At 44.6% G+C, this 12,269-nt stretch overlaps 1 protein-coding gene across 1 annotated transcript in view; it reads left to right on the top strand.

Annotated features, from left to right (window-relative positions):
* Positions 1-303: 303 nt before the first annotated feature.
* Positions 304-12,269, top strand: part of LOC135383615 (A disintegrin and metalloproteinase with thrombospondin motifs like) — a 60,074-nt gene continuing 48,108 nt past the window's right edge. The window contains exons 1-3 of the mRNA XM_064613006.1: positions 304-540; positions 11,180-11,218; positions 11,299-11,426. Coding sequence (XP_064469076.1) covers positions 474-540; positions 11,180-11,218; positions 11,299-11,426 — 234 coding nt within the window. The 5' untranslated portion in view covers positions 304-473. The remainder of the gene's footprint in view (positions 541-11,179; positions 11,219-11,298; positions 11,427-12,269) is intronic.

The following is a 12,269-nucleotide window of genomic DNA, read 5'->3' as shown; positions in this document are numbered from 1 at the left end:
CTCGAAGGAGCAGGCACCTGCAGGTGCACGAAATGTTAACCCGCTTACGAAATTGATTTCGTAGCGATTGAAGCGATTGAAGCGATTGAAATCGCTTAGATTTGATTGATTGGTTGGTTGAAATCACATTGAAGTCAATTAGGTATGAGCAGCGAACAATAATCCTGTCCATTATCCTAATAAATGTTCAGCTAGGAAATATCAGACTGAAAAGACGGAATAATGCCACAGTGCTCCGTGTTTCGTTGCGTAATAAATAAATACGCGCCTTCTCTTTTGTGTAGCAGGACATAAACTAATCAGCATTCGACAGCAATTGGGGTACTGCCAAGACTACGTCCAAGTGTACGTCAGAAGTGAGAACGCGCACTACAAGAACGCGCAGACAAGCTGCTCCATACTGAGGTGTGGAACCGGAGGCACGGAAGAGAGACAAGAAATTTCTCTGTACGTCACTCGGCAAAATCTCCATCATGAAACCAGATGTGCTAGCTACATTGTTCACTGCAATTGCAACGCTTGTCGGAGGTGCTTGTGGAGGTAAGCAAGATTTTTCGGCGAAGCATGATTTTTTTTTTCATCGCCTTTCGTAGCGAAGGATACCAAGCTCTTTACGTTTGGCTTTTGTATTTGCAAAACAAGCGTTGACGCGCAATATGATGACAATCGTATGAGCTGCATTTAGATATCGTAGTAATTTATTTGAAAACAGATTGATGCGCACCCTACGTGTGGCCAAGTTCCTAAAGCATTTGAACCTCCGGAATTGTTGTGAAGTCCTTCACACGGGAATGTTTGAGCTACGCTTCCAGGCCATTCGCTTTTACCCAGTATTCATAGTACTGAGATGTTCCGCTCCCTGCACCAATCGTGGATGGTGTCGCCGATCAAGGAAACAGGTTCTCCGGTGTCCACCAGTCATGCAACGTTCTTGCACAGAACGCACACCACAATAAACGGTCCAGTGTTGCAGATGTCATCTTGCACTCGATACGCAAGCGGTACCCAGACCACTGTATTATCAAATAAGGTAGCACAGTTATAAGAAACTTGCTTCTTATCAATGTTCGCTCCGACCGACTACGGGACGGGACATTGGCTACCGTCGCCGGCGTTCCAAGTTTCCTGGGGGGTTCGTCCAAGGGTGGCCGAAGTACGAGGCGTCCAGTCCCACCGGATGTGTATGAGCTCCTCGCAACCGTAGCAACGCGGTCTCCTGATGCTTAGTCCATTCGAGCGCGCCGGAGTTGTTCCCTCACCAAATTGCTATGCTCGTATGCAAAATGATCGAGTGAGCGGTACTACGAATGACCTGCTGACACCCTCCCCCAACTCAGTCCTGCGCGGAGGTGCCTGTACCAGTTCGCCCCATGCACAACTTAGGCTCAAGGGTGACCGCCGGTCTAGGGGGATGGCGGCACTGCAACTGATCTAAGAGGTCGGCCTGAACGCTGCGAGCTTCTTTGACTAAATCAGACAGGGAAGATAAACTTCGACCACGCAAATAAGGCTTAAACTGAGAGTGGCAGTAGTGGATGACTAAGGCCGCCACCTCGTTTTTGTCTGCGATATTGTCCACTCTCCGATACAGCTCGTGAATCACCCGAATGAATTCGAGAAGGCTCCCCTCGCTATGCCTACGTTCAGGCTGCAAGCTCATCGCACATGCGCATTACATAGTTTGGGGGGAGGAGCTCTTCCCGAAACTGCTGCCTAAATACGCTCATAGAGAGAAATAGGGGTTGGGACCTACGCCACAAGGCAGTTGGGCCATTCCACGCCAAGTGATCCAGAGGTGCCGCTCGACCCCTCCCCCTCCCCCCTAGAATATTATGTGATTTTTTTTTTTGTGTGTGGTTCCTTATGACTCCGAAAGCAACAGAACATTGGTCTTTTCTAACGAAATTGAAATTTATGGGGTGCAGAGCCCCTCAAAGATGCAGTGCTTGGCGAAAACATGTCAGTTTAAACAGGTATTACGGCCCACGTAAGGCACGCTGCATGTTAAAAAGCTCTTATTTAATAGGGGAGAGTTCATTTTACCGTATGTAAGCAATTGTCACCATCGCACTCGACGGGCTCGACGCCTGTGGCGTGCACGAAATTTGCAAAGTTCGTGCAAGTTTACAAATTTTTTTTGCAATATAAAATTTTAGAATTTCTTCCTCAAAACTTTTGGCCGAATAGCCCTGGTATTGTACTTTCAACATAAAAAATCCAACACCGCCGGTGGAATGTAAGCCGTAGTAAAAAAATCGGGAAGTTCTAAAAATTCGACAAAATGCGCATTTTTTACCGAAAAGTTCGGTGAGAGGAGGTCGGGATAGAAGCGTGATCAAGGTGTCATTCGATGCACCGTCTTCCTAGCAAGAGGTAGCAAAAAACATCTCAGAAGTACTTTTTGTTAAACTCAAGTAATTTTTTTTTAATTGATGGTAACTTCGCAAACGTGTATGCGCACTGCGGCGCACCGTACCTAATGAACAACTGAGCGGGTCACTCACAAAACACTAGCCGGAAAGAGAACACTAGGCAGTCGCATTATTGAAGACCAAATAACGGTTGCAAACACGTGTTTGCCTCCTTCGAGACCCGATGGTTGTGCAGTGAGCGCTCATCAAGCTGGCCATCTTGCGCTCTAACGGAACTTTTAGCCAGCTCGCGGTGGTGCTAAGTAAGAGATAAGTAAAGATGTGGAGATTGGGGTTCATTCAGGCTGAATGGTACCATATGGTTGATTTTTGACCATGTGGCATCCCGTATCCGTCAGTCGAGTCCTTGACATGAGTACAGTAATCATGGCATGAACAGTGATCAAGTACTGACTGCACCGAACACAAGCGGAAAATGCTTTCACCAGTAAGTTCTTTGGATGTGCCATTGTTCCTTTCGTTTTTTTTTTTTGTTTTTTTTGCATGTGTGAGTTAACTCATTCCAGTATTCGGAAGAGAACCTTTTAGCTGTGTACTCCTCTTGCGCGTATATAAAACTTAGTATAGCTGTATGTACGATATTTTCGCTTTGTGCGCCAACAATTGAGATGTACGTATAACAGAAAATTTTGCCAGTAACGGGTGCTATCACTTTTGATACGGGATAAGCTACTTCCGAGCATTTCTGTTTTGTACAGAGCTATGATACATGTACTGCATTATTCAGGTCAGGTCTAACGTTTCTTTCCTGGTCATTTTACATACGGGGGATGGTAATTTCAGAGAAACACGGGTGAGCGTACGAGGACATGCACATTTATACTGCTTGCCATGTGAAGACACTTTAGTGTATAAGCGAGACCTTAAATATGACTTCAGGGAGATCTGGAACTTTTCGACTTGTTCCTTGGCTTAGATCTTGACTTTCGCAGTTCAACTCACAAAAAACCGCTAACTTTACCCCTTGTTACCGTTGTTTCATGGCAGTGATCAACCTCCAAGGAACAAGGCGATAAGTCCCAGAGATCTCCCTGAAGTCATTTTTAATGTCAGGCTTACACACTAGACCTGACACGGCAAGCAGTATAAATGTGCCTGTACTCGTACGCTAGCCCATGGTTCTTTGAAGTAACCATCACCCGTGTGAAAGAGGACTATCAAGGAAACGTTATACCTGACCTGAATAACCCAGTATCATAGCTTTTTACATAACAGAAATGCCCGGAAATAGCGTATCCGATATCGAAAGTGATAGCACCCGTGACTGATAAAATTTTGCTCTTATTCGTACGTCTCATCTGTTGGCGCACAAAGCGAAAAGATCGTACGTCACAGCTACTAAGTAAGTTTTATATACGTGCAAGAGGATTAGACAGCTAAAAAGTTCTCTTCTGAATTCCGGAATGAGTTAACACACACATGCAAAAAAAATGAAAAGAACAATGGCACATCCAAGGAACTTACTGATGAAAGCATTCTCCGCTTGTTTTCGGTACAGGCAGTACTTGTTCACTGTTCATGTCGTGATTACTCTAGACATGTCACCGACTTGACTGACGGATGCCGGACGCACCACTGCCAAATATCAACCATATGGTACCATGAAGCCTCAATGGACCCCAATCTCCATGTTTTTACTTATCTCTTACTTAGCACCACCGCGAACTGGCTAAAAGTTCCGTTAGAGCGCAAGATGGCCAGCTTGATGAGCGCTCACTGCACAACCATCGGGTCTCGAAGGAGGCAAACACGTGTTTGCAACCGTTATTTGGTCTTCAATAATGCGACTGCCTAGTGTTCTCTTTCCGGCTAGTGTTTCGTGAGTGACCCGCTCAGTTGTTCATTAGGTACGGTGCGCCGCAGTGCGCATACACGTTTGCGAAGTTACCTTCGATTGAAAAAATATTATTCGAGTTTAACGAAAAGTACCTCTGAGACGTTTTTCCTACGTCTTGCTAGGAAGACAGTGCATCGAATGACACCTTGATCATGCTTCTATCCCGACCTCCTCACAGCGATTTTTTCGGTCAAAAATGTGCATTTTGTCGAATGTTTACAACTTCACGATTTTTTACCGCAGCTTACATTACACTGGCGGGGTTGGATTTTTTTATGTTGAAAGTACAATACCAGGGCTATATTAAAACAAATTTTGAACAAGAAATTCCAGAATGGTATATTTAAAAAAAATTGGTAAACTTGCACAAACTTTGCAAATTTCGTGCACCCCACAAGCGTCGCGCACGTCGAGTGCGATGGTGAAAATTGCTTACATACGGTAAAATGAACTCTCCCCTATCAAATGAGACTTCTTCTTCTTCGTATGAGGTGATAGTGGTCAGCCGAATTTTTGGCCTGCTACTCTTAAAAAAATAATAATAATAGTAATAATAAATAATAAATAAAATAACAATACTAGTTAAAAAGAAAAACGCACATACACACATACACACACACACACACACACACACACACACACACTTCACGTTCACTATATGTTCACAGTCAGAGGACATCTTTCAATCTCTCACGTGTACTTGGGAACGGATCAGTGCGCACTAGTCACGCACGTTACATTGTCTTCATTTCATGTACCTCATATTTACATGCTTATTAGCACGGGGCTATTCCATGACAGTGTCACAGGTCGGTGGTCTTTGGTTAGGTTATATGGCATAACGTGGTGTGGGTAATGACGGTCCTACAATGGTGGTGGTGGTCCCACGGGTGGGGCCAGGGTGTGGTCACAGGTAGGTTCACAGGTTGGTGAGTCCGGATTCCTTGAGGAACTCTACTAGGTATCTCGCTGCTCGTCGACATTGGTTGTGGTTTGGCCATGCGCCAAGGATCTTCTCTAGCGTGAGCGGTCGGCCGTCTAAATTTTGCAGGTCTTGTTCAAGCTTCCTTCTGAGGTTGTCGTAGTTTGGGCATTGGAGAAGCATGTGAACATCGTCCTCGGGTACCTTACAAGTCTTGCAGAGGGGGTCGCTTGCGATGTTGATCTTGAACTTGTAAGCTTGGGTAAAGGCTGTGCCCAGGCGAAGTCGGTGTACTTGCGCGGCATCCCTTCTTTTCATGTGTTTGGTACCAGTGTGCTTGAGGTCGCCGTCCAGGCGCTTTAACCGTGAGTTTATCGAGTCTGGGCTTTGTAGGTGCTTCTTCATTTCTTCTTTCGCTATGTTTTTTTTTTTTTTTTTTTGATTGGGTGTTAGCGCCGCGAAGCAACTGTGGCTATGAGCGACGTACAGATGTGGACAGACGGAGAGAGGATAGCAGGAAGGAGTGGGGGACAGTGGGGTTAGTATGCGTCCTGGGCCGACTTCAGGGGGAACTGTGCCGACATTCGTCTGGAAAGTCTTCGGAAAACCCAGGGAAAACCTCAGACAGCACAGCCGGCGGTAGGATTCGAACCCACCACCTCCCAGTCTTCAGCACGACCTTGGTTACCACCAACGAGCGGACGCCTTAGCCCACTAGGCCATGCCGCTGGTTTTCGCTATGTTCTTGGCTGCCACTTCGATATCGGGCTTGATGAGAGGGATGCTTGTGATGGTACACTTGGTGTGGGCATCTTTTGCTGCTTTGTCTGCTTCCTCGTTTCCGACGATTCCACAGTGGCTCGGTACCCACTGTACCACCAGCTTGTGGCCTTTTTCCTTTAACTGTCTGTTGGTTGTTAGTACTTCTGTTTTCAGGTCTGCCATAGGGGTTTGCTTGGTTGACTGGATCGTCTGTATTGCTGGCTTAGAGTCCGTTAAAATAACTCATGGCTTGCACTCTTAAACCCGTACCTTTTATTGTAACTTTTAGAAACATGTAACTTCTATATAGACGCAGATTTCGAGATTTTTTATAGGTTACACCACTGTAACGTATATTTAGAGGTTAAAAGCGACCAAGGTCATGTTTTTACAACACGAATAGAAGTTACATCTCGGAAAAAACAAAAACAGCTTGTTGTAACTTATAAATGTACCCTCTACTCCGGCACTGTAACTTCTAAGCGAAATCTCCAACGATAATTTCTTTGTTAGTTTCTTATCGTTGATGTTCTTATCGTTTGTTTTCCTTCTATTTTTCAGCATAATGCCGCGTTTCAGCCTCCCATTCGAGACGACAGTTGAGAATCTACGCTGTTATTTTTTATCTGTTTCAGCGTCATCTATACGTCGACTACATGGTATCAATGCTGTATGAACACAGATTATAAGCTCGCAGTCTGGAATACTGATAGTATGTTTCTTTCTAAAGGGTGGAAAACCATTGTCAATGCCGCAACCACCAAGATTTCCGATTTCGCTGCGTAGCCGAGCCTGGTCTATGTCTATCCACACTGAGAGCGGTTGCCTTGAAACGCTTAACGCTCGTCGTCCGTCCGTTAACAAGTGTAATCTGTTTTAATCAGTGGTTTTCCTCGCGTTTATCATAGTATCGTCAGGAACAACGGAAAAGCTAGATGTCTCTAGCAAACAAGGATATTTTCGGTGTTCTCAGGGGAACGTGTAGTGAGTGCGAACATTGCAAAGAATATATAACCGAAAACGAACGTCACCACCGCAGCCCTAATTCACACACTTCATACACTGGGTAAGTGTACGTTTTGTGCTAGGTACGTGCGTTATTTTGATAGCAAGAGCTCTTAGCGCATGTTTGTTGTGATTATGGCAAGCGTTTTGCGGTCCTGCATATGAACGCCACTTACGCTTGCTACTTTTCTGCTCTTACTTGGTCGCCAAGTCAATACACCGGCGTGCATTTTGCGAGCTGCGGATATATGCATCAAGATATATAATTCGCAGCTTCCTACTCGTTGTATTCTTACGATATTCTAAGACTCAATCGCGGAGTGAACGCCTTCCTGCATTTATGCTGCTTTGTACCTTGTGCTTTGTACCGATTTGAATGGTTCCGTAATTGTTACTCTCATTGCCCAAACTTTTGTTCCCAGGATCCCACATGCAGGTTCACATATACCGTCACCAGCGCAATGCAGTACCTCACAAACTCGTCCCAGAGCGCCTCCAACGCTGATAACGCAGTAATGTAGTGTCTCCTGCGTTACTGTACACTCATATTCCTCAAGGTTGTGTGCGTTTTATGTAATACTGTATTGCCATTTGCGCTCGCCTCTGCAACACGAATGTGGAATAAATTTTTTTCTGCTGCAATTCTCCATTTCGTTGGGTGTGTTCAGCTTAGCAAACATAGGTCAGTTGTTTTGACTCGCTAGCTTCCTCGCACTTTTATGCATTGCTTCTCACTTAGAAGATAGTTCTTTTTTCCACATACATGGTAAAGCGACCATGGTTTCTCCTCACATCAGAATCGCACTTGTGCACAATGTGTCACCTCTCGACAGACTTCTGTTTTTGTAATATACATATGTTCAAGATCTCCTTTTCTGCGGGTTCATTTTGGTACCTTGGTGTGTTCTGTAAATGTCTGTCCATATCCCACGCACGGGGTGTTTGTTTTTATTCGCATCACACCAGCGCTCATTTGACAGGTGGGTTACGTTAATTTTCGCAAATTAACCCATCCGTAGTTACAAACATCTCCGACATTTCCTGACGCATGTGTCTGTAACGACGGACCGATTAATTAGCAAAAATTCACATAACCCACCTGCCAAATGAGCGCTACTCTGTTGCGAATAAAAATGAACATCCTGTATAAAAAGCCGCGCGTTGGCGTACCCTTTACGGGCAGGTGCTGAATTGAAGGCCGTAACCTCTAATTAGTGGGTTTCCTTGTAACTTTTATAAAAGGGGTCGCTCAGAGGGTACCTGGTAGCTTCTGAAATAGAGGGTAAAATATTGCGATTTTTTACCCTTTACTAAAGGGTACGGAGTTAAGAGTGTGGGGGCTTGTTTTTCTATGTACTTCATGGCGGCGAGGATTCCGTGTAGTTCAGCTGCTGTTGACGAAGTCCTGTGGCTGAGTTTGTACGCAAGTGAAGTATGCGTTGACGGGTCGTACACAGCTGATGTGGCGCCATCGTTGGTGACTCAGCCGTCAGTGTAGATAGCTGTGTACACCTTTTCCAAGTTGGTTATTGCCTCTAGTGCAATTTGCTTTGATACTGTCTGAGGTGTGTCACTTTTCTTGTGTAATCCTGGGATGATGTCGTTGGTGAGTGGTTGGACATTTCTCCATGGTGGCGGGCTATGGGTGGCTGGTTTGCTGTATCCGACCGGGATGTTCGTCTTCAGCTGGCGGACGACTTCTCCAAACGTTGACCAGGGTCGTTTCACATCTGTTTGTCCGAGAGGGTGGTTTCTGTGCCTGGATAGATGCCGGATATGAAGTTTCGCTATTTCCCTGAGCTGCATGGCCTTGAGCGTCAGTTGGTTCCCTTCTTGTAGTGTTGCTGTGACTGGTGTGGAGCGTGGTACTCCGAGCACAGTTTCGAGCCCCATAGAGTGAATGCACTCCAACTTGTACGAGTTCCTTTGGCTGACATTTGTAAGGAGAGGAAGGCTGCAGGTGAGCTGAGGAAGCACTAAGGTGTCACACACAGTGTGGAGGATTTGCTTCTGCGGTCCCGACGTCGATGGGGGTTCCTGGTCGGTGTTGGCTGGAGTTGGCGGCGTCCAGCGACATCCCGTAAAAGCTCGGTCAAGGCCGAAGAGAGTTCGGGTAAGATCTATGCACTGACGGGCACAAGGCTGCTGTGTAAGTCACTCACAGCACTGCACAGCACAGCAGAATACTTCACTACACTACACTGCGCAACACAAAAACACGATGCAAGATAAGGCACTGAACTTCACTGCACAGCGCCTCACTTTCGCAATACAGCTGTCAAAGTCAGCACAAAACTATCACAAACGTTTTACGACCGTAAAACTCTCAATTTAGTATCTCGTATGGTGGACCGGCGTTGAAATAGCGAGCACTCGAACTCGCGGGACAGCGGAATGTGCATCGCCACGCAGACCTCCGGAAGAAATTCCATTTTCGTTTTCATTCCGCAAGATTCCCCTCTGTGCCGTCAGTCCACACAAACATGAAAAGCGGGTCGGGGAGTACTCGCACTAACAAGGCCACTTCCTTCCTAGAAACCTGTTGGGACTTGCACTCTGCAAATGGGTCTATAGTATATTCAGATCTCTATTCCTGGAAACGTGATTTGGGACGTTTAGACTGGCCGCCACACACGACGTACTAACATAGAAATGTTATGTAACTGTCATTGCAAAAAGGGGCTAGCTTGTGCGTAGTTATTGTGTCCTGTATTTTCTCTCTTTACCCTTCATTCTAGCGAGAGGTAATATAGGGTGAATGGCAGTACTGGCACATTCAACCCGCACCCGCCCTGTTACTTACTTGTCATTTACTGACAACTTCATCTTGTCCAGATATTCCAATTCAAGTTCCAATTTTAAGTACATGTATTTACATTGCGTTAGATGTGAGGTGGATGGGTGGGGAAAAAGCTGTGCACAACAGCTTGTCAAGCCCCATGCTCCCCACAACTGTTGGCAGCATCAGCGGCATACAACCTACGTAGAAAGATAAGCAAACTTGATACAGTAAAAAAAGAAAAAAAAGCAAGGTAAACTAACTTAACAGTAACTGCCCGAAAACGCTTTTATATACATTGATATACACACGAACATCATGTATATATAAACACACGCACATACATACATGCATACACGCACATATTGACATCGACACATGGCCATACATACATACATACATAGTTTACCATATCACGTAACGTCTTTTTGGGTAGTACGCGTAACTGTTCTGCGGTGAGTTTGAATTTATTGAGTGCGCTTGGAAGTGTATGTTGCAGCATCTGAAGCACATAATTTATTCGAGGTGTGGGGACAAACCAATGTTCAGTAATGAGTGTTGATCGGAGCGAAGGGTTGCCAGGCAGTCTCGCGCCTTCACTCATCCTTGTCCCGCTCCTATGGATTTCGTATTTGTACGACAATAATAGTACATATTCACAAAGCGAGGTGTACTTGATAACACTGAATTTCTGAAACAATTCGCAAGTATGAGAATTATACTATAAATTTGCTACCGCACGTAGAGCATTTTTTTGCAATATTACTAGGTTTTTACTCGAATTTTTGGCGCCAGTACCCCAGAGTAAGTGACAATACCTGAAGTGTGACTCAAAGAGTCTGTTATACAGCGCCAGCTTTTGTGAAACTGGCGAAAAATAACACTTCCTCAACAAACCGCAAGCCTTACTTAGGTTTGTTCGTAAATGGGATAGTCATACTGACTATCCCATAGCAAGTGTTCCTTAAAAAGAAAAGCACCAGGTGTTTTTATCTCACTATACATAATCAATTATGTTGAACAATGTAAAAATCATATTTATTCTGTTCAAAAATGAACTGTGCCTGACGTTAGAATGGTAATGTAAACCGTGGGATAAAAGGAAATGAGAGAAAGGGCTTGAAAAAGAGCACACCAATGCGTGAACGGCGACGAAAACCATTTCTTATCCGACGCGTTCAATGACTGAATAACCGGGTGCATTGCTAATAATTGCGTGATGCATTTGATGATTTCCACGCACGACATTGTCGCGCTATCAGAAGTTTCACATAGAAAATTCGTTTAGGCTGATATTTTTTCCTGCCCTTAAACTAATACGGTTTACCCGGAACAACAATGCTTTTCTAGTCGAATGATTTGTTTGCCTACGCGTAGCGTACTGCCCTGTCTTGTTTGGTTATGGACACGTAGCTAATGTTGTTGAACTGTTTGCCCAATAGAGCGTGAAGGACGAAAGCTTGACGAATATATGCCAGAAGGTGAGGTGTCAATTCTGTAGGCGTATGCCCTTTGATCTTCAATCATTATAGCCATGGTTTTCGTTACGTTATTTCATCAGAGCGCAAAGGAAACGATCTACCGAACAACATAACTTTGCAAGTGTTCGTCATATGTGATTCAACCATAACAGCGAAGTTCTCAACGCACTACAACCTGGTGTTGTACGTTGTCAACTTCTTCAATGCAGTGAGTACATCTGATTTGCATGTTAACTAAAAGAAGTGTCACATGTGTGCAGAGCTGTCAAGCAATTTATTACCAGAAATTAAGTCACCGTAGTTAATTTTGTAGTAATTAATGATTGCGTCTAAGTGTCTTCGGACTTGACTGTAAAGTGCTTTGCTCATAACTTGTGTTCAAGAAGCAGTTAGAGCTAGCCGTCAGCAGCATGCCAAAGGAGTCCCATGACCCTCCGTGTTGTAGCCGCCTCCTTAGTTTCATTCCTCCATGTTGTTGTTGTTGTTGTTGTTGTTGTTATTATTATTATTATTATTATTATTATTATTATTATTATTATTATTATTATTATTATTATTATTATTATTATTATTATTATTATTATTATTATTATTATTATTATTATTATTATTATTATTATTATTATTATTATCATCATCATCATCATCATCATCATCATCATCATCATCAATAGACTCCCCGCAGAGATCACGTGTCGCCACTGTCGCCGCTCCTAGCGCGCCGCATAACAGCAACAGTTTCCCGAGGAAACTGCGGACGGTGGCGGGGAGCGTTAGGCCGCACATAGTTATTTCGGCAAATGTCTTGCCACAGCGAAAGCCTGAAACCAATATCCGACGCAACCACCTGAAGAAAGGCACCCTTCTACTCGAGTTGGGCCACGTACACGACGTGAAACAGGTCATATGCGGGGAAGAAAGTGTTTTGAACGGAAGCTGCATACCGCAAACGGAACTAGTGGCCGAGCAAAACTATTCAAGTCACTGTAAGTATAAGTCCTTGCTTTCATGTTTTGTAGCCTTTACATAAGGTTAGCACAGGATCGAGTAA

This window comes from Ornithodoros turicata, chromosome 2 (genome assembly GCF_037126465.1).
Source record: "Ornithodoros turicata isolate Travis chromosome 2, ASM3712646v1, whole genome shotgun sequence".
NCBI lineage: Eukaryota > Metazoa > Arthropoda > Arachnida > Ixodida > Argasidae > Ornithodoros > Ornithodoros turicata.
This window is presented reverse-complemented; position numbering and strand designations above follow the sequence as displayed.